Raw genomic sequence first — 23,206 nt, 5'->3', positions numbered from 1 at the left:
GGAGGGGGAGAAGGGTGGGAGGAGGGGGAGGGAAATGGGAGGCTGGGAGGAGGCGGAAACTTGTTTTTTTTTCCTTTTCTCAATTAAAAAAAAAAAACTGAAAAAAAAAAGAAAAAAAATCACTGCTGGCCTGCGGAGAAAGTTCGGAGGATAAGGTGTTTTCTGAATTGTCATGGTGACTAGAGTTTGGATTCTTAGAACCTAAATAAGCAGGCTATGGTAGCTTATGCTTTAACCCAACACCCCTGTGGGGAGCATACGCCTGTACCCAGTACACTTGTGGGTAGATGGGAGGTAGAGACAGGTATCCATGGCAGTAAACAACTGAGACCCTGACTCAGACAAGGTGGGAGGGGAGGACAGGCAGACACCCAGCATTTTCCTCTGACTGCACACGCATGAACCCACAGTCACACATAGGCACACACATGATTAGCACATAGGTAGAACATTTCCCAATTTGTCACATGTTTCTATTCTGGGAACTGTGATGCTCATTCACTATTTTCTCTCAGGAAGTTGAAACAATTCTCTCAAACACAGCTCTGACACGTGTGAGCCCCATCATTCACTTCAGACTTATCCCGGGTGGTGATGTGGCTTTTCATTTGACTACAGTAGGTTCTGTATTTTCTTTCTGCCTCAACCTTGGACACCAGGCCTTTCCCAACTCCTACACGGCATCCGTATTCACTTGCAGTTTATTGTATGGGAAAATAGTTAAACAGAGCTTGCTTTTATCCATCAATCCATCCATCCATCCATCCATCAATCCATCCATCCATCCACTCATCTATCTACCTATCCACCCCACCCCACCCACCTTTCTGTGTATGTGGTGTGTGCAAGTGTGTATGCATGCTTGCATGGGTGTGAAGACAAGCTGATGTAAGATGTGGTCCTCAGTTGCTCGCCACTGTATTTATTGTGGCAGGGTCTCTCACTGAACCTGAAACTTGTTTGTTCTGTTTGTCTAGCTACAGGTGGACCATTGCACCTGCCCCGCATTTGTGTGGATGCTGGGTATCTGAATTTCAGTTCTCATGCTTGTATAGCCACTGATTTGCCTACCCAGCCATCTTCTCATCCTCTTTATGACGTATTTCAATTGGAGGTAGGGTGTGTCTTTCATTGTTCACGGAAACTTTAAAATCATTTTGTTAGGTTATACTTTGAGTAGAATTATTTTAAATTTAGAGAATATTTTTGGTGAAAGGACATTTGTGATATGGAATCTCTCTATTCTGGAATCTTTCTAATCTGGACACTGGTGCCCATTCCTCCCTCCCTCCCTCTCTCCTTCCCTCCCTCCCTCTCTCCTTCCCTCCCTCTCTCCCTCCCTCTCTCCCTCCCTCCCTTTCTCTCTGTGTATGCACATGCGTTTGCAGGAGTGTATGCATCTGGAGACCAGAGGTCAATCTTCAGTGCATTCCTCATGAACACTGTCAACTTTAAGTTGAGACAGGGTCTCTCACTGGCCTGAAGTTCACCAAGTAAGCTAGGCTGGCTGGCCATCAAGCCCCAGGGATCTACCGTCTCTGCCACCTCAAGGCTGAGATGACAGGCTCACGGTACCACCTTCGGTGTTTCCACATGGCTCTGGGGATGGAACCCAGACCTGACCAGCAGCGCAGCCATCTCCCCAAACCCCACTCATGTGTTTTCTGAGTCCTTCTTTGCGTTCTCATCATTTCTGTCCTCTGTTTATTTTTACAAAGTCACGCCATTGGTCCTACTAGAAGCAGGATCGTTTTCTTACATTTTTAAGTTGTTCTGTAGACAATGGGAAAACTACCCATCTGATTAAAAACTACCTGGACTCTAGACTCACTACCATGTTCCTATCAATTGTGACCTCTGACTTAGCCAACACAGCTACTCCCCCATGATCGGCTTCTCTTTTCACTGAACAGCAGCTCCGGCTGGCCAGCCTCTCAGGCCTTCCACTTAACCCATTGTGTTGTAGAACCCATGCTCCTCTCTCAAGAGCACCTGCCTCTGTATCATCTCTGCCAAGCTGATTGCTAATGAACTCCTCACTGGTCCTCTGCTTCCCCTCCTGTGCCTAACTCCCCCTCTCTCTGAACACAGCAGTCTTGAACATCTACACTGATTATCTGGAGTGGCCTTAGTTTGGCCTGCCCCACTCCCATCCCCCGTCTGTCTTACGGACCCTTCCCTCTTTCTCATTTTGCTTCTGCCGCTCGGCCTGCTTTATCTCTGTCTACTGCACTCAAGGTTTTCTTGCATCAGTTTTTGCATAGGCTGCTCTCTTGGCATGCACTGACATTTTTCTGTTGGGAGAAGGAGAGTGGGAGAGAGGAGGGAATGTGAGGGGGAGAGAGTGGAGTACTATATACATGCAAGTATACTTTAAAATTCATTTTTATTTTATTTTATGTGTATGAATGTGTTGCTAGCATATATGTCTGTACACCACATGCACGCCTTGTGCCCATGGAGTCAGAAGAGGACATTGGATCTCTGAGACTGGAGTTATGGGTGGTTGTGAGCCATCATGTGGATGTTGGGAATTCAATGTGGATCTTCTGCAAGAGCAGGAAGTGCTCCTAATCACCACCTCTCTAGACCCAAGTATGCTTTTTTTTTAAAATCACATTTTTATACGAATAATTGGAAATCTTTCCACTTTATTCAGCTCTTTCAGTTTAGGTAAAAAATGATTGATTTTAGTCAGTTCTGTCAGTTTAAGTAAAAATGATTGATTCTTTTAAACTGCTAAGCTTATCATGACTCTCTAAGGAGCACACAAAACCCCGCTCCCCTAAAGCTCCTTCGAAGGTGGAAAGCTGCGAGCTGTGGGCAGAGCTCAGCCACCACACGGGCAGGTGCCAGACCAGAAGCTGGCCACTCCACATCCAGTCCCAGCAGTAGTGAAGACAGGGATTGAGCTCCTGACCCCCCAATTCCAGTGGGTATTGATCACAGCCCAGCCTGTGTCAGAGGTCAGCAATTGTGGCATCAGGGCCAAACATGATGCACCCCATCTTGAATGACTTAGTTAAGAAGGACCTGGAGTCCACTATGCACTCCAGACTGGCCTCAAACTCTGAATCCTCCTGCCTTTGCGTCCTCCGTGCTGGCGTGTTAGGTATAGGTGCAACCACATCTGGGTTTTGTTTGTTTGTTTGTTAGTTTTTACATCTTAAATGACTGGGGGGAACCCTCAAAAGGATACTTTGTGATATGTGAAAATTATATGAAGTTTATATTTTAGTGTGTATAAATAAAAATAGGACCAGTGCTGCCCCATGGGTTTATGTCTCTATTATTGCTTAGTTGCCATGGGGAACGTAGAGCCCACAGACTATAAAATATTTATTTTTTATTAATTAATTTTTTAGGGACTAAAGCAATGACATTTTATGTGTCATTGTACTTGGCTCAGATATGTCCCTTCATTACTCTCCCTTTCCTTCTGCCACGTCCCACTATAAAATAGAGGAGCTCGTATCTGGCCCTTTGCAGAGGGGATAAAGCACCTCTTTCACAAATATGAGGATCTGGTTCAATCTCCAGCACCCATGGGGAAAATGGAGCATGGTGATACAAGACAGCAATTCCAGCTCTGGGGAAGCAGACAAGTAGACCCTCGGCGCTTGCAAACTGCTCAGGTCCAGTGTAGTGAGAGACCTTGTTTCAAAATATAAAGGAAAAAAAATAAAATGGAGAGAAATTGAAGGAGCGAGCCAGTGAGGACCTTTGGCCTCCACATGCACACACACGCACACATACGGAAAAGAACTGGCTGGTTAAATAGAGTGAAGGCGGTGGCAGCAGAGACCCTCTAGGTGTCTGCAGCAGGGATGTCTGCCAATAGGGTAGCAAGGGAGTCTGGGGGCCATACCATTTACCATCTAAGGAAATCAATGAGGAGAAAGAAGTAGTTCATCTGAGTCCTGCTTGCCTGTCTCCTCTTTCAGCCATAAGGAAGAAGGCTTGACCAAGGTCAGCCCAAATTGGAGAGAGTGGGGACAGAGCTGGGCAGAAGCAGGCCTGTACACTCTGCATTTTATGGCAGCTTTGATGCCCACTCCTGTCCACTCTCCAGAGCGCTCAGACACGACAGATGGGCTGTGGCAATTTCTTCCATGGATTTCCTCATTGGCACAAATCAGGAATTCAGGCAGTCACTGTCAGTCATCAGAGTGCACATCAGGACACACGCACCTCTGTTACCCAACAGAGGGGCCTCTTAGCACTACTGGGGCTTTCAGCACTCAGTGCCAGGCATGGATTTTACTAGAAGGGAACTGCTCAGCTCTGTAGGCAGACCATCCTGGCCACTCAGAGCCTGCTGCAGCTGCTTAAGAGAGGCTCTTTCTGAGGTATGGCATGCAATTAACACCCTCCATGACGCTGCCAACCTGGAGAGTGGTCTCTTTCTTCTTCTCCAGGACCCTTTAAATGAGCACCAGTAAATTAAATCACCAAAGTGACATCAGGTTTCTAATGGGGTTGTCCATTTCCTCTCACAGGCAAGGTTGCTGGGCATCACTGTTTGCAGAAATGCCATCCAGGAAACAAGCAGGTAACCTCACTCTTCACTCGTGGTTCCCAGACCTCTGCCCCATGGGCGAGGTGGAAGGCAGGCAGGGTCAGGTTCTGGAGCCTGTCCCCAAGACACTTAAAGTAGGAGGGAGATGGGACTCACATAGAGAGAGAGACTTCAGATAGAAGAGATATTTGGAGCCCTGTGCTGTGATCTATACTCATCAGGAGAGCGGAGTTAAGAAGAGGAGCCTAAAACTAGGCTCCTCTGTGATTTAACAAGATGCCCAGGGAAAGCATAAGCCTTAACATCAGACAGACCTAGGTTAAAATTCCAGCCCATGTCCCTGGATGTGTGCCTTTGAACACTTTCTAGCACTGCCCTGAGTCCTAAACCAGGCTTCAGGGAAATCCCTGAGGGTCAGAAAGCACAAGGGCTGGCACAAGGAGCCTGAGTCAGGCAGGTCCCACAGAACAGTGCTTTAGCATGGGACCTGTCCACAACACTCAACTGTGCAGCGCTTTGGGTTGGGTTAGGCTAGGGGACTAGCAAAGAATTCCAACTGTTTTTTGTTTTGTTGAGATAGGGTCTCACTAGGTAGCTCAGGCTGTCTTGGACCCCAACTCAGAGAGATTAACCTGCCTCTGTCTCTTGAGTGCTAAAGGTGTGCACTGTTACACCTGGCTTGTTTTGTTTGGTCTTTAATCCAGCTGTTTGTAGGCTCACAGGGAGCATCAAGCTTAAGACAGAGCAGACAGTGCTGTATGTATCTGGCCATGTATCTAGGAGGGCGAACAGGAGGTAGGCACCAGCTCTTGATGGAGAAAGGAGAAGTTAAAGAGAGGAGAGAGGCTAAGTGCTGCAGATTTGTACACACCAGAAGGACCATGGGTCTTTCTCCTTAATACACACATGGCTTTCTATACCTCTTGGCTCCACACCCACAGATTCACCCACATACACATCCAAAATGCTTTAAATAAAACTGTGTCTGTAGGGGCTGGAAAGATGGCCTGGTGGTTAGGAGTGCCTGCTGCTCTTGCAGAGGATCCAGTCTCAGTTTTGAGCACTTATACGTTATATACAATTACCATTTGTAATTCCAGTTCTAGGGGATCTGATAACCTCTTCTGACCTCCTCTGGCACTGCACACACATGACACGCATACACACATGCAGGAAAAACACCCAGACACATAAAATAAATACACGTTTAAAAATTGTGTCTGTAGTGAATATGTACAGACTTTCTTGCCATTGTTCCTAAACATTATATCATAAGAACTATTTGCATAACTTTCTCATGGTCCTGGTTATTATAGGTCATCAGTGACAATTTAAAATATACAGGAGGGCTGGGGGTGGTGGTGCAGGTCTTTAATCCCAGCATTCAGGAGGCAGGTGGGTCTCTGTGAGTTCGAGGCCAGCCTGGTCTACAAGAGCTAGTTCCAGGACAGGCTTCAAAGCTACAGAGAAACCCTGTCTTGAAAAACAAAACAAAACAACCAAACAAAAATATGCAGGAGGATGTGAGGGTTATATGCAAATTCTAGGCTATTTTACATAAGGGGCTGGGTATGTGCAGTCTGCAGGGGTCCTGGAACCAGTCCCTCATGATTACTGAAGGACAGTTATAGCGAACTAATACTGTAAGTTATATTGATTAATTTTCAACATCAATTGAACTTTACCTTCCTCAAATGAATCCTACTTAGGTTCTATTATTCCTTTTCTATACTACTGGGTTCAGTTTGATATTTTGCATCCACATTCATGAGAGACACTGGTCTCTGGTTTTCTTTTCTAGTTATGTCTTTCCTTGGTTTTCATATAAAAGAAAAGCTGCTTTTACAATGGGAATGTTCCTAACACAGATATGAAGCTGCTTTCTTTCAGGCTCTATTGTTATGAGCACTTGGGATATCCTTGACTAAATGTTTAACATAAGCCGTGTCCATTTCTGTCTCTCTTGGCCATGGTCTCATGATGATGTAGCTCAACCAGTTTTGAATGCTTGGGTTACTGGTGTGGGCCACCATCTCTATAGTATGAGCATTCAGCCAAAAATTTCAGGTTAAAAGAATTCTATTGAAGTTTGAAAAGTGACCCATATCTTTAATCCAAGCACTTCAGGCAGAGGCAGCCCAATCTCTGTCAGTTCAAGGAATTCAAGTTTGAGGCCGCCCAGAGCTACATAGTGAAGTTGCCAATAAAACCATGGAAAGATAAATAAAAGCAAAAAGGCAGAATTATCTCCTAGTGATAAAGTTAAACAATTACCCAAAGTTTGCAATCATGGCCTAACCTGTTAGCGAACTACAAATATCGCAGAATTACGACTGTTGCCTTGTCCCCAACAAGGGCTCAGTGATTCAGCTCCTCAAAGGTCTCATGAGGCCAGAGGCCATTTCCTTCCTCTTGCCCGCATCTCTGTTTCTCTGTCTCACCCTCTGCAGCTCAAATGTCCCATCTACATACATTGTGCCAATCCTGCTCCACCCACTGACTCTTGGCCACTTCAGACCACTCTCCTGCCTGGGCACCAGACCCACATCTTGCTGCCTCTCTCATCACCTCATGGTGTCCCATAGGCCTTTAGGACTTGTCACACTCCTTTGGCAGAAGTGGCAGGTACAGAGAAATTGACCCGTGTCCCAAGAATCCATGCAGAGAACCCAGATGAGGGTTTGATAACAGAACAAAGATTCGCAAAGAAAACACAGCTACATGAACCCACGGCATCACAAGCGAACGGCCTTACTCCTAGTGACAACCATCCCAAAGCAACTGTCTAGTTCTGGGTCTTCTTTTCTGTTGCTTTTATCTAGTTTACACAATTTTGCCCACCACAGGAAAGTATACTCAAATTGTCTTCTAAGAAAACTGGTTCTAGGATGAGGCTGATGAACAGTGTATCGTCTTCTGAAAGGCTGCAGACCCTGCATGAGGGCCCAGAGCCTGCATGTGGGAAAGAAACTATTTCCATTCAGTGAGGGGTGCAGGGTCCACAGTAGAGCTCTGGCGGTTGAGAACTGAAGTCTGAACCTGGTCTTCAGGTCATTGGGTGGCACCAGGGTAAAGAGCATGCTTCATCGAACCTCTGGTACCCTTATCTGAGCTATGGTTTGTTCCTGACAAAACTCTCTGACGGTACAGGAAAGTGGGACGTCTGAGGGGTGTGGCCTAGTGGGACTGACTTGGTCAGGGACACTCTTAGGAAGAGGTTGGGAATGGCTTTGCACTGGGTCTTACAGGCAGGAGTGTTGACAGAGGTTTCTGCCCAGTCCTGCAGCTGTTCAGTCCCAAAGAAACACACAGAGGTCTACATTAATTATAAACTGGTTGACCTATTAGCTCAAGCTTCTTAGTAATTGTTATATCTTACATCTTAACCCATAATTCTTGCCTGTGTTAGCCACGTGGCTTGTACCTTTTATCAGCGAGGCATTCTCATTTTGGTTCTTCTTGGTCTGGGTGACAACTGCAGACTGAGCTTTCCCTCTTCCCAGAAGTCTCCTGTTCTCATCACCCTGCCCCTACTTCCTGCCTGGTCATCCCACCTATACTTCTGCCTGGCTACTGGCGAATCAGCATTTTATTAAAGTATAAGTGACAAATCTTTACAAAATACAAAACCATTGTTCCATAGCATAGGAGTGGGTTGGTTCTGGGGAGAGGGGGTTTGCTGTACGAGTGAAGTGAACCCCTCCTTCCTCTCTTGTTTCCTTGTTTACCATGGGATGCCTCTCCTTCAGGAGCTTCTGTCCAGCAAGGCTCTGATACAAGAGCCTCCCAGAGGTCAAAGTTGCTGCTAAGTTCCTAAACTTCCAAAACACGAGTGCAAAGAAGCTGTCTTTTCTTTTCCTGCCTTCATTCCTTCAGTTCTTTCTTTTCGTCAGTGTTGGGGCCTCAACTGAAGATCTCCCACATGTTGGCAAATGCGTTCCATCTGAGCTGTATTTCTAACCATTTTTAACAGTGAGTATTCAGCTTCAGGTATTTCATTATAGCAATTTTATAACTCTTAAATATTGAAAACGGAGTTTCTCAACAGTCGTGGGATTGGTGCTTTGCGTGGGATAGTTTCTGAGCATGTTAGGAAGTATCCATGCCCTTTGTCCATCAGATATCAGTAATAACCCCCTCAAAACCGTCATTGGTAACTGTCTTACCAGTGCCAAATGCTTTAGATTTAGACTATGTATTTTGTAAATCAGTTTGTATTCCCCTCTCACACCCTGAAACTGCTTGACCATATGACCTCAAATTATTTCCTTCCTCCCTGGGCCTCAGTTTCCTCAGTTGTACTTGGGGGGAAACAGATGTGGGTTTGTGTCAGGAGTCAGCTCAACATCTGTCGACCAATTCTTCCGGGCCTCCTCTCCACCTTTGCTGTCCATCCTGCTTACCTGTTCAGGAAGATGCTGCTGACGTCATCGTGTGTGATGGGAGGCTTCTTGGAGCTGGCCGCCATGCGTAGTGGGCGCAGGAAATTATTGACAAGGATGTGCAGTTGCTGCACGTACTCGGCCTCGGCTTCCAGCATACTGAACACCACCTGGTTCCTCTTGCGCATGCTGTCGGCGTGGGGAGACCGGATGTAGTCCTGGATAACTGTCTTCCACTTCCGCCGGCACAGCCAGCCCCGAAGGAAGCTCTGTACCTGGTAAGACCAGTGGGGGAGGTTTATGTTAGTATCAATTACTCTTGGTTTTGTGAGCTGTGTGTACCTCAAGGGCAGGGAGTACTGGTTAGTCATCCCTGCTGCTGGGAGCATAGGGAAGCAGAGCTGAGATGCAGAGCAGGCTCTGCTGCCTGTGAGATGCTGAACGCGCTCTTTGGGCCCTCCGAGGCAACTTTTCTACCTGTGAAATAGGGTCAGGGAGCATCACCACAGTATGGATTAGATGGCTTAGAAGTGTGGATTCTAGGGCCTGCTTCAGGCCGCTGCATTTGAACAAGTTCCCGGATTGCTTTAGAAGAGCAGAACGGAGGAAAAGAGGACTAGCTTGGGGAGAAGTACTGCTAGGCTGTGCTTGGCATGGTTGCGTCTCGTCTAATGACTCTTCTGAGAGCTCAGAGGTTTCAATTAAAGTTTGTCTGGAGAGGGTAATTATCAAATTGAACAGAACATGGCAAATCTGCTCATCTCCAGCTTTTCCGTGGCTTTGGAGCCCAAGTGCCAGCCTGGAGCCTCTCCCGAATCAGCAGGGAAATGAGTCGGGCACTTGCTCAGTGGCCTTGAAGTTGGCTGAGAGAAGTGGCTTCTGACAAGTGGCAGGAGCTTGGGAAAGGGTCTTCACTCGCTCATGTGCCTGGACACACACACGGACACACACAGAGAAATACATACAGAGAACACAGACACACATAAACATACATACTACACACACAACACACATACACACAGAAACAGAGAAACACACACACATACATGCAGATATATACATACACATACAGCCATATACACATTGCCACAGGTCATGCATACACAGACATATAAACATAGACATGTATACACTTACATGACAGATACACATAGACACATAAAGACACACAGATGTACACCAACATACTCATACAAGCACACACATGTGAAGACCCAGATACAAACAGACATACACGCAGTTGCTGTCTAGTTTTATGTCATCTGGATGCAGCTAGAGTCATCAGAGAGGAGAGCCTCAAATGAGAAAGTGACTCCATAGGATTAGACTCTAGGACATTTTCTTAATTAGTGATTGATGCGGGAGGGCCCAGCCCACTGTGGGTGGTATCACTCCTGGGCTAGTGGTTCTGGGTGCTATAGGGAAGCAATCTGAGCAACCATGGGGAGCAAGCCAGTAAGCAGTACCCCTTTATGGCCTCTGAATCCAGTTTGCTTCCCTGTTTATGTTCCGTCCTTTGCTTCCTTCACTCAGTGGATTATGGTATGGAAGCAAAATATACCGTTTCCCCCAAAGATGCTTTGGTCATGGTGTTTCAACACAGCAGCAGAAATCCTAATACACAAATATACACATAAAGGCACAAGTACACACACACACACACACACACACACACAGTTTCCTCAACTGCACAGGTTTCTAATCCAGGGTCATTTACTTCTTATACTCTTGGGGCTTCTGGGCTGTGCATAAGCTCACGATCAGCTCAGGGAGGGACACAGAGACCGGGCCAGCATACTTTACTTTACCAAAGGATCCTGGCCATGGACAGCAAACACGCCTGCAGTGCAGATTCACCTCCAAGGACAAGGGGTCTTTGTAGAAAAGGGAGTGCTTTAAATCACCAAAAAACACATATGGGGTGGATTTGAGCCAGCCCCTATCAAATGCTGCAAGCAGAAAGGGCTGCCCTGAGTTGAGGGGTGCACTGACACGTTCAGGGACCGTAGCAGAGCCAGCTGTCCCTGCCTTGGTGGGACCTGGTGTCAAATCTTCATGTTTGCTAATATGAGACTGACAGCTCCTGGATACCCATGTGGCTGGCTAGGCAATGGGAGAGGGCAAGCTCTTCTGCCTGCGGCTGGCATTGCTGACTGTCCAGGATGTAGTTCAGGCTGTTAGACCTCCTGCTTCTCCAGGAGGCCACATGGTCATGCAGCTGAGTGCATGGACTTGAGAACCGGTGTCAGGGCTTGAATGTCTCCCTGCAAATATTTAGCAGTGTCAGCTTTGACAGGTTACCTGGCCTCTCTGTGTCTCAGCTTCCCCAGATATGAGACGGGGATGATGATCAAATCTCAGAGGCTTTTCCTGAAGATCCACTTAACCTGCCTCATGCTCCCAGAATAGCATCTGGCACGCAGAAAGTGGCTAATGAATGCTGCAATTTCTATTTTTGAGAAACTAGATATCCAGATTTCCACATGAAGTGTTTAGCTCTTAAAGCACTAGCAACAAATATGAACGGGAAAATATACATGGGCTGAAAGCCATATGCATTGGGGAGGGCTGGACTTGGCCTGTGGGATATATTTGCAGTTTCTGGTCTGCGTGTCATGGTGTCCTTCCTGAAAACCTTACAAAGAAGATCTTTTTTTTTTTTTCATTTGCTGTTCTTAGGATGAACCATTTTTCTTGTCTTGAGTCTGGTACGATGAAAACATAGCCAGCCCCCTTCCCTGTGTTGTGACACTATAGGGTGGTCTATGGTATTGTTACTATCCTGGCTACTGGGCAGGTCCCTGACATCTCTTCCCTTGGGAACTCTGTTAGAGCTGAAGTAGAGGCTAGATGTGGGTTCTTATGAAGGCCAGCTCGCTTTTGAGCCCTGCTGGGGAGTGTGTAGTTGTGAGGGGTGTGTGTGTGTGTGTGTGTGTGTGTGTGTGTGCATGAGGGACTGAAGAAGGGACAAGCAGATAAGTGATGATGGAAAGATGCCCCAGGTGTCTTGGTGAGGCTGCACAGTACTTGGAAGAAAACTCTTAGAGGGGACTTCCTAGACCTTGGTCCTGGCCCCATCGCCTTTCTTTTCCTTGTTTCTATAAAATGGGGCTAGATCACCTTCACTCACAAGGACACCCAGAAAGTATGGCAGGTGTCAAAAGAGGCAAGTGGCTTCTGGGTCCATCTCTGGAACTGAGGTGACTGGGTGAGTGGCATGCCATAAGGACACATGGGATGGCAAGTGGGCACTGCCAGCCAGGGATGGTACAGACCTTCTTAATTTTCTTGATGTCACTGTCCTCGTCATTGGGGGTGACAATCTGGGTGGACTGGATGCGGTCTTTGTTCTTGAGCAGGGATGCAATCTGCAATAGAATCACAGGTCAGTAGCGGGCAGGGGACACTGACCAGCAAGCAACGGCAGCACCTGAAGCCTGCTTCCTCTGCCACAAGAGGTGCTGTGCGTTGAGACTCCCGTCCCTAACATTTTGTCAGTGAACCACACAGGTGCCAGATGCCTAGACAGCAGTGAATGCCACACTGGAACAAGTCCACCTTGGATACAGTGGGGGCCATCGGAATGTGGACAAGCTTCTTCTAGGTGTGAAGTGTTGGCTATAGCTGGATCTTTATTTCTCTTCTGTGTTTTGTAAACCACAGGTTCCTTTTATTTTTACTGTGGTAAGATATATAGGAAGATAAACATTACCATGTGAATCTTTGGTTTCCATGTATGACGTAGAATATGTGTGTGGTATGTGCATGTGTGTGCAGGAGGATGTGCACTGGTATGCTCCTAAAAATAGAGGCCTGAGGGCTTTCCTTGGTTGCTCTCCATCTTTAATTTTTGAAACAAGGTCTATCATTGAAAGTGAAGCTCATAAATTTAGTTAGGATGGGTTGCCCATGAATTTCATCCATCTTCACCTAAGGCGGGGATTACAGGCATGTCTCACCATGCTTAACTTTTTACTTGGGTTCTACAGATCTGAACTCAGGTCCCTGTGCTTGAGTGGCAAGAACTTTACTGACTGAGCCATTAATTATTTTTAAACAAGAGTTTGTTTATGTATATATATATACACACACACACACAGACACACAGACAGACAGACAGACAGACACACACACAGACAGACACACACACAAATGTGTAGATCAGAGGACAACTTTCAGGGTCCAGTCTCTCCTCCCACCACGTGGGTTCCAGGATGGAACTCACATAGTCAGAGTTGGAGGCAAGTGCCTTTACCTGCTGCACCATCTAACTGCCCTCCCCAGTGAATCGTTGTTGAGGGGCACCCCGTCTGTTTGTAACGTGTAGCCTACATCACCACCCCTCCCTGGGGTCTTCAGGTGGAAACCCCGTGTCCATTGCACAGTAAGTCCCTCCTCCTCCAGCTGCTGTGCTGCTTTCCATGGCTGTGACTTTGACACCAGGCAGCTCATGTAGAGTTACTTGGTATTTTGTTTAGCATTGCTCCCTCAGGGTTCATTTATTTTGTAGCCTGTGTCAGATTTTTTTTTCACACATATTATCATCCCTAGTTTTCATATACCCCCTTCCTCCTGTCCTTCCATGATTCTCCACCCCTTCAGGCTGTTTCTCTTCCTTCTCCCAGACAGTTCCCTCTCTGCCTTTTGTATCCATCACTCATGTTCCTTCCAATTCCTTAAGATCTCATCTTCCCCTTTTTATGGCTGATTAAAGTTCCACGTGTGCTATGTACCTTTTCCTTACGCATTCATCTGCTGCTTTCAGGTCCTAGCTATTGTGAACAGAGCATCAGTGAACATGTATGTACACAGATCTCTGTGGTAGGCAACACTCATCCACTTACAGACACTGGGCTGTCCTTTGTCTGTTCAACAAAAACATGTGGGGGGATAAATCAGATCAGAGCTGGTGGTTCAGAGTTCTGCTCTGTTGGTTGGTCTCCTCTCTGGGTTACCCTGAAGTACTTCTTGGTATCAAAGTCCTCTTTGGAGCTTAACTACTTGCCCTGAAAGCTACGGTAGCCTCTAGAATATCTAAAATAACCTCCATTTGTCTTATTTGGGGATCATAGAGGATCAAGATCAAGACCCAGGGCTGGTGCCCAGGAGTTGGATGTCATAAATGTGTCTGAAACTGTCCCAGAAAACAGGCCAGCTATCATTTTGTACTGGCGTTCATATATTAAAAAGAAAGAACTTTCTATTGAAGAAAAGCCACCCGTTTTTGCTCCCTGCTTTGCTGAGAGTTCTGTGGAGTAGCTAGAGTGGTCTCATTCATTACAGCTCCTGGTGGCTAGCACAGGACCCAGCATGCAACGGGCCCTTGTTAGCTGGAAAAATAAGTGTATTAAAAACCGATCAGAGCAACAGTGACCTCCAAACCCCCAACCACAGGAAGCTGCAGCAATCACCGAGCCCAGCACATCTAAAGGCAGAAGCTCAGGGAATTTTTTAAACACAGCTGCCGGCAGGCTGCACCCACCTCAGAACGTGAGGCCATGTGCCCTCAAGGCTACTTGCTGAACCTCTGGATGAATGGCTCTCAAAAATGAACCATTGAAGCCTTTGAAAGTGGAGTGAGCAGTTGCAAGCTCTTGACTCCTAGGCTGCTAAAATTACTCTGGCTGGCCTTCACTTGAAGAGTGTCTGAAAACATCTAACTGGAATGTTCAGTGGAGAAACCTGTTTGCCTGTTCACTCCTTTTTCCCCCCTCTGAAATACTTCCTTATATTTTCTCCTTCATCCTTAAGTTTAGAACATTTACATGTTGAAATAAAAGGTCAATATTTTGTCCTCTAGTCTAAAAGGTTTATGGTACAGTCACACACACAGACACACACACACATGAGGCACACAAACATAATACAAGCATAGAGCTCTTGGTGAGCTCACAGGCTTCTGCTGCTGGGTCAACACACCCCTCTTGGCATGCAGGTCTTTATCTTCATGCCATCTGGCTTTCTTCGCCAGTTTTTTTTGTATTTGCATGGAGGATGGTGGTGATGGTGTTTGTTGGGGGCTAGTCTGCATTTAAGACTGATGATGGGGCCTGGAGAGTTGGCTCAGTCGTCAAGAGGGCTAGCTACTCTTTCAGAGGATCTGGATTCAGTTTCCAGCATCCACAGGGTGACTTATTACCCTCTGAACCTTCAGAGTCAGGAGTCTGATGCCCTCCTTTGACCTCCTTGGACACCAGGAACACACATAGTTTACAGACAAACAGGCAGGCAACACTAATACACATAAAATAAAATAAATATAAACAAAAAATTAAAAAGCAATTAAAACTTGCAGTGTACTTCTGACAGGCCTTTTATAGGACATTCAATTCAACTAGTGGGGACCAGGGCAGAAAACAGGTACAACCAGGCCTCACACTGTGCTGTACTGCCCAGTGCTCAGATAGCCCTAACAGTCTTAGAGTCTTTAAAACTTCTTTGTTTGTTCATTTTAGTTATCTGTATATGTGGTGTTTGTGTGCACGCAGGCACGCATGCCTCTGGAAGCCAAAGGACAGCTTCCACCAGCCATTCTTTCCTCTACCATGTGACCTGGGGATTGAACTCATAAGCTATGGTTTTATCCCCTGAGCCTAGAGTCTTTATTAAGGATCAGGCTGGGCGCACAGCTCAGGAGTGTTGGGAACTTGGATTGTTGTAGCAGTCTTGGGTTACGGCCTGTGGCAACTCAGTTTTCTCCCTCTTGCTTTCCTCTGGTCCCTTCCAAGCCTGTATATCTCCTTCATGCCCACCCCATCTGAAAATCTCAACGGTGTCTCAGTGTTGGGCTCTGTGACAGGCAGGGTGCATCTAGGATTACAGGTGTGTACTACTACCTGGGGAGCTGAATCAAGAGGTTCCTGAGGCCAGCTGTGGAGGTTTGAATGGGTATGTCCCCCATAGACTCATGTATTTGAATGCTTAACCCATAGGGAGCAGCACTATTAGGAGGTGTGGCCTTGTTGGAGTAGGTGTGGCCTTGTTGGAGGAAGTATGTCACTGTAGGGGTGGGCTTTGAGGTCTCCTAGTTCAAACTACGTCCAATGTATCACACAGTCTCCTTCTGCTGCTTGCAGATCAAGATGTAGAACTCCCAGCTCCTTCTCTTGCACGATGTCTGCCTGCATGTTCCCATACTTCTTGCCACGAGGACAATGGATGAAAGTTCTGAAACTGTAAGTCAGCCCCAGTTCAATTTTTCGTTTATAAGAGTTGCCGTGGTCATAGTGTCTCTTCACAGTCATAGAAACCCTAAGACCCCAGTTGAGGCTACACAGTGAAGAGGTGTATAAAACAAATGTCCAATAAGGCACGACCAGAACAGTGGTGTCTATCCACTATGAAGGGCAGGGCATTTGATTGGAAACATTGCTCCGAATTCCCGCCAAATAGGCCTTTCCTACCATTACACACACCCACACACCCTCACCCCCACACACCTCCACACCCCAACCCAGGCTTCTGACTGGCCTGCTTCTAGTCCCCCGGGGGCTCTGCCCTTTGCACCTGTGCCTTCTTGGACCCACAAACTAATAAACATATTCAAGGCCATCAGCAAACTGAGCTTAATATCCTCTGGCTTTTAAATACCTTGTCAGAACCAGGGCTCACACAGCACCGCTGTGGCCCTGTTCACACTAACACAGCAGACTAGAAAGGCAGACATATCCACACTCCTAGAGCCTTCCAGAGCCTGCACTCACTCACTCACCAAGCCCTCACATGCTATCATGCCAGGCAAGAGGGGCTGAGTAGCAGCAGAGGCTGCCCAGCCCTTATGGAGTTTTTACCAGGCTGCTGAAATCAAGGACATGCAGGGAACTTTGTGCCGAGCTTCAGAAAGACTTGTGAGCTAGGGTCTACAGTGTAAGTTGAGCAGGAGCTCTATCAGGAGGTGGCAGTCCTTGGCAGAATTTGGCTTGGTGGAGAGCATGGGCATGAGAAAGGCATGCCACCCACAAAGGAACAATCGCATGTGCAAAGGCCAGGGGCTGGGACAGTTCGGTGCTCTGGGATGCAGGGTGGGTAATGGGGCCACAGTCCTTCTCTAGTCTCATTGTGTGTTTGTGTTGGGAAGGGGGAGTTCTATTTGGATTCAGGAAGCTGTGTTGTGCTATCATACACCTCAGTAGGATGGAGCCCAGAATCAGCCACTGGTGTTAGGAGAAGGACAGTTTTGGGCTAGCCTCTGGAAGACTGTCAGAGGCATCGTACAGAGCAGAAAGACTAGCAGATGGATGGGAGCCCATGTTCCAGTTCTAGTTCTGTCATTTCTCATCTATGTGTATTTGGACAACTGACCTGAGCTCTTTCAGCCTGGTTTCTCACGGCTTATCCTACTGATGGCAATTGGGGCCGATGAAGGAAATGGGTCTGAAGCTTGCAGGACTAAAGATGGGTCAAACGTGGAACTCCAGTTAAACATAAAGTTGTAAGTTTATGTTACTCCTGGTTTAGAGCTTTGCTGTCACTGGATGAGATAGGGTTTGTGACTCTGGGTCTCTGTACTTTCTAGACAGGGCGGGGTGGTGCCAGGCTACAGCTACAGGTGTGGGAAGGAGTTCTGTACACAGATAACCCTGCACCTGGGGCTTCTAGCTCTGAGGATGACATCTCCATGTTTTTCATCCTTTTCTGTAGGGATCACAGTTTTTTGAGTGGCGCCTGATGGGATCAGGGAGCACAGCCTGGGGATGACAGGTCTGGACCACATGAATTCCACCTCTCATTGCGCCCTGACTCCTTAGGTGGGTTCTTGCATGTCTCTTCTCCACATCCTGGCATCTTGAGTGCCGCATGGGCTGCTAGGGAGAATGCCTGAGAACTTGTGCTTCCAGGAGTCAACAGCATCTCCTGGCATGGTACCTAAATGCAGGTTCCCTTTTGGGAGTTCTGGGGTCACCCAAGGCCTTGGTAACCAGTGAGTGGCTAGGCTCCAGGAGGTGTTTGCAGGACTTCTGCCCAATGAGGCCACACACAATAAAACCTTGGTCTCATCATCAGGAGCATACACCAAAAAGCCTGTGATTTATTATTTGATACTTGTGTATCTGGTGAAGGCACAGAGGGAGAGTTTGCAGTAATGAGTACAGGTGATATTGTACTCCAGAGTCTGGGGCTGACAATGGTGACATTTAATGTGTCCTTAATAACGTATCTATTAAACATTTCACTCATTCTTATCACCTTGTTTGGTCATAGCAAAGACCCTGCATTATATAAAGCAACTCAGGAGCACAGAAGTGGGGGACACACTTCAGGTGGTACTTGGTAAACACAGAGGTGGGAGGAGTCTGGGGTTTGACCTGGCCTGGGGACCCCTGGCTTGCAGTCACCTCTGCCTTCAGCCGCTCGATCTCGATCTGGCCGTCCTCGATCTGCTGTCGCAGCTGCTTGGCCACCGTCTTCTCTGTCTCTACTATCTGCAGCAGGTGCAGGTACTTCTGCATGAGCGCCTCATGTTCCGTGGCCAGTGTCCTGTAGCTGTGGACAGAGGTGCATGGCAGGTAAGAAGCTGCCCCTGTCTCTAGGCCCTACACACCCCTATTGCCTATAAACTTCTGGCTTCTTTATTAGCCTGGCTCTCTTGGCTATGTTCTCTTTCTGCTTCTCTTTCGCTCTCTATATCTCTATCTTTCTCTGTCTCTCTCTGCCTGTCTGTTTCTCCCTATATATTATATATACACATACATACACAGACAGAAAGACAGACACACACACATACATCTCTCTCTCCTCCTGGGACGTTTTCTAGGTAGATAAGCATTTTGAAACACACCCTCGCCCCTTTCCTTAACTCCATGCTTCTTCTTAGGCTACTTCTGGGATTCAGCTGAGTTGCCTTGGTGGGCTCCAGGGCTCTTCTTTCAGCACCTGAGCTTCTAGTAGCGTGGTGATGGAGGTGGATACACTGTATGCCTAAAGCGTGCTCGGTGGACACTTGCTGCATGCAAGGGTCACTACAGATGCATGCCTCAGGGCTTGTGGGATATACAGAGGTCAAGTAGGCACATACATCTTATTGTTTATTTGGGTGATACCTGAAGACACTGCACAGGACACAGAAGTGTCAGGTGGTGAGTCACGGGACCTTAGCGTATGCTAAGAAGGAGGGGACCAGCAATGAGGGGAAGTATTTAGGTGGCACCAGCGCAGAGAGAGTCTCAAAGGAGGGGAGGAGGTATCTCATCATATTCCTAAATTAACATGTGGTACACAAATGGACAGAATGGCAGAGCAGGAATAGAACTCACCCCCCCCCCCCGAAGAGAGACCTCGGTCCCCTGTGTTCTGGGTCTGGACCTCTCCCTGATACAACAAGGCCATCAGAGTGCAACACAGCAGTGGAAGAGACCCAGTGTGCAGAGAGGCTTGGCGAACAGAACTCCAGCATCTCAGAGGAAGGCTCTTATCCAGATATGGCCTTGGAAGGGAAAGGTTAGAGTTCTCAGGGATAAATGAGGTCTATGTCTATATCCCTCACATTCCTCAGATTCTTCCTCTTGCTTCATCCTACCATCACCCCAGAGCCATCTCTTTGCCTTTCCTCTGTCACCCCTACCCATTTCTCTGTCCTCCTGCCCTCTCATCACTAAGCAAGGTCTGTGCCTCTTTTCTTAGTGGCAGTGAGGGACTCTCCTTTCCTTCCTCTGACTGGCAGAGCCCAGGATAATCCATATGCCCATTAAAGCCCTCTGCAGGGTCTCTGTCAGAGCAAACTGCCTCCGTTCCATCACATTCCATCCTAGGATCCAGAAAAGGTTCAAGTCCGCACCCTTTAGAACAAACCAAACTGTCCCTCCACCTCCCTAACACTACTCGCTCTGTGATGGATAATCCTGACTGTCAAAGTGACTGGCTTGAGATGGCTGGGATGCTAGGAAAACACACATTTCAATGTATTGGTGAGAGTGTCTAGTGATGACTAACGAAGGAAGGGCTGGGAGGATTTGCTTTAACTGTGAGTGGCACCGTCCCATTGCTGGAGGTTCAGAAGGAACCAAAGGGGAAGAGGAAGAAAGCCTTTTCCTGACTTCAAGGACACTCTTTCTGTCTGCCTCTGGTGGCCATGAAATGAACAGCTTCATTCTGCTACCAGCTCATATTATGGTCTGCTCTACCACAGTCAACAACAGAGCCAACAGAGGACAGAAGCTGCTGAAACATGACCAAAATAAACTTTTCTTCCTTAAGGTTGTCCTTCCAGGTATCTGTCCCCTTCTTTCCCATTTGTTCAGCATGCCTTCTTGAAAGAGCATCTCACCAGTGTCTCCCAGCACTTTCTGCATCCTATCAGCATAGCATTGGTTTTTAGCACCCATAGCAACTGGCTCCTCCTCTGGGGTCACCCACTCTCTCCTACTGGTGAGACCGATAGAGTGTGAGATTGATTTTAGCCTGCCAGCTTCTGGCATTATTAGCAGGCAACCCTGCGCACATTTGGCCAGTGGGGTCAAGCCAGGGAGGAAGGTCTTTGACTCAACCTCAGGAGCCTGTCGCATGAGCTCACAAAGTGTCTGTGGCCCTCAGTGTTTGAGGTGAGACTCTCAGGAGGCCATGGCAGAAGTAACCTTGCATCAAAGAAGGGCCATGCCAAGGTGCTGAAGTAGGCAGGTTAGCTACAAAGGGTCCTATTCTCTGATGATGCCAGAGATGCCTTCTTGGGAGGAGGCTAACTGTAGCCATATCTTGAGGGTGGGAGGGCATAGCAGGAAAGGCTTGCTCCATCAGGCTCAGAACAGCTGTGGCAAGGAAGGGACCTGGGGAAGAAACTTTGGTCCAGAGAACTGATCTCTTAAGTAACGGACTGTGAGAGATGCCATCCCAACATAGCACTCCGAGAGAGAGTAAAATGGCGATCTGGGCGCTTCTTTTGTGAAAATGGACACAGACTTGAAGGACTTTCCAGCCTCCTCGGATACTTAGTTGTCTTCACTTGCCAGCAAAATTCAGTTGAGAGCCAGGAGTCTGCACAGGGGTACGAAGCACAGCTTCTTCATCAGTCTAGACTTACTAATGGAAGATACTCCAGTGCTTCCAAAAGGAGTCTCTTCTGCAGGTTATCTGCCTGCGTTCCCTTCCCCATTCCCTTCCCTCCTCCTTCTCCTCCTCTTTCTTCCCTCCTTTCTTCTCCCATCGTCCCACTCCTTCCTCTTTGTTCCCACTTTTTCCTTCCCTTCCCTATCTGTTTCCCTCTCTTCTACCTCCCTTTCTCCTTCCCATCTCTCTCCTCCTTTCCTTCACCCTCCTCTCCTTTTATGCTTTGAATGTGAAGTCTCATGTGTCGGGAAATAAGCGCAGGGAAAGCTGGGGCCAAGAACAGCAGGGCTGCTGCAGAGATTAGCACTGTTAAAGAGGCCACTGGACAGGGGAGATGGCTCAGTCAGGGGAGCACCTGCCATTCAAGAGTGAGAAATTTAGTTCAATCTACAGAACCCATATTAAAAATATAAATAAATAAAATAGGCCATGATGGTGTGTGCTTGTAATCCCAGCACTGGGGAGGTAGAGGTATACAGATCTAGCCTAGCCTACTTTGAGAGTATCTGCCCAATGAGAGACCTGCGCGCACACACACACACACACACACACACACACACACACACACACACACACACACTCAGGCACGTGCACACGTGCCAGACTTCACCCACTACAAGCTCAAGGATATTTGAGAGTCCTTGCTTTGAGAAGGCACAGGAAATCTATGAAAGTCCTTCCCTACATCCAATCATTAAGTACTCAGAGGCAGCTGCAGGCGTAAGGCAATCCGTCTGTGGCTGCTGCTGGAGCCAGCGGCAGAATCTGGTGTTACCTATAGGACACTGGTTTTAGAGGCATGCAGGATGTGAGTTGTGGGTCCCAGAGGTTTCCACCCAGATTTCAAAAGAAGGCTTGGGAAGCTAGACAGTATGGGAGGGTCAGAGACCCTGTGGGTAGTCCCTGAAAGGACGGAGTTGTGAGGGTAGGGTATGGAGCTCTTGGAGCCCTTAGGAGGTTGGAGATACCAAGACTGGGGGACATCTGACCAGGAGAGTTTTAGGAAGTCAACAGGGCTTCTGAGAGGTGACATTGAGGAGCCAGGAGCTGACACACTACCTGGGGCATACAGAGAGGGAGAGAGGCCATGGCTAGGTAATAAAGATGGCGAACTTCCAAGAGGGCTGGCTTCTCTCTCACCCTCATGGACTTGAGGCATACACCTTACAGTTTAAAAAAAAATGCCTTAATGAACATTTTATCCTGTCAGTAGGGCTGACTCCTGGCTCAGGGAGTCCCAGCCTGCATCAGGACATGTTTGCACAATACCTGCAGGCCAATCAGCCGTTCCTTCTTTCTTCCAACTGAACAGTCCTATGTTAGGTAAGGGACTTTAAACTATCCCAGTCCTCAAGGAGAAGCCATGCTTCAGCTTCCCCAGTCCTCCTCTGCTTTGCAGAGGGGTCTTTCCTTTGTGTGCTTGCTGTGTGTGTACAAATCCTGACCCTTTCTTGACTGCCTGTATGCTAACACCCTTCCCTTCCCAGCTATCCGCTTCCTTTAATCGGCCTTAACCTTCCAGTTTCTCCTACCTCCCAACAGTCCCTTCAATGATGAATTTATCCTGGGTCAGTCCACTGATTAGGTCAGAGCTGGCTTGAGAATTTCCCTGCAGCTACCTGTTGTGATGGAGAATTTTTTTCCTGACTTTTAATTATTTAACTGACAAAAGAAATGAACCTGGTCAAGATCCCTAGATGGTAACAATATAAAGCCACAGCCAGAAAAGACGACAGGGATGGGATTTTCCAAGCTTATGGGAGCTTATACCATGCCCCAGATCCTGGGTATGCTCGAGACATGACCTTGATACCCAGACATGGAGCTACGCGGTATAATGTTTGCCTGACTGGGTGTTGGCTTCATTCCTCTTTCTATGTTTCTATTCCTCTCTTTGGGAAGAGGGAGGGCCTTATCACTGTACGTTAGAAGTCCATGACTTCCTTTTTTATTTTATAGATGTTAACAGCCACTGTTGCCTTGAGTCATTGAAGAGTTTGGACTTAGCCTTCTGAGAAATTCTGGGGCTATTAAGACTGGGGACCTTTGGGGACATGGTAAATACATTTTACACTGTGAGATGGCCATGGGCCTTTGGGGGCCAAGGGAAGAATATTATACTTTAGTCTGGAATGTTCCTCATGGGCTGATGTTTAAAGGCTTGGTTGCCAGTAGATGGGCTTTGGGGAGCAATTGTGAGGGCTCTGACCTAATCAGTGGCCTGGCCTTTGATGAATTCGTCATTGAATGACTGTTGGGAGGTAGG

The 23,206-nt window shown here is 47.5% G+C and overlaps 1 protein-coding gene across 1 annotated transcript in view; it reads right to left on the bottom strand.

The window, feature by feature from the left end:
- The window catches only part of Rasgrf1 (Ras protein specific guanine nucleotide releasing factor 1), a 109,803-nt gene that overhangs the window by 62,599 nt on the left and 23,998 nt on the right, over positions 1-23,206 (bottom strand). Inside the window, exons 3-5 of the mRNA XM_026789004.1 lie at positions 18,237-18,384; positions 12,177-12,269; positions 8,923-9,176 (exon numbers count right to left, since the gene is read on the bottom strand). Of these exons, the coding sequence (XP_026644805.1) occupies positions 8,923-9,176; positions 12,177-12,269; positions 18,237-18,384 (495 nt within the window). The remainder of the gene's footprint in view (positions 1-8,922; positions 9,177-12,176; positions 12,270-18,236; positions 18,385-23,206) is intronic.

The sequence above is a fragment of the Microtus ochrogaster genome, unplaced genomic scaffold (genome assembly GCF_000317375.1).
Source record: "Microtus ochrogaster isolate Prairie Vole_2 unplaced genomic scaffold, MicOch1.0 UNK12, whole genome shotgun sequence".
NCBI lineage: Eukaryota > Metazoa > Chordata > Mammalia > Rodentia > Cricetidae > Microtus > Microtus ochrogaster.
The sequence above is the reverse complement of the archived record's forward strand: the minus strand, read 5'-3'. Positions and strand labels throughout refer to the sequence as shown.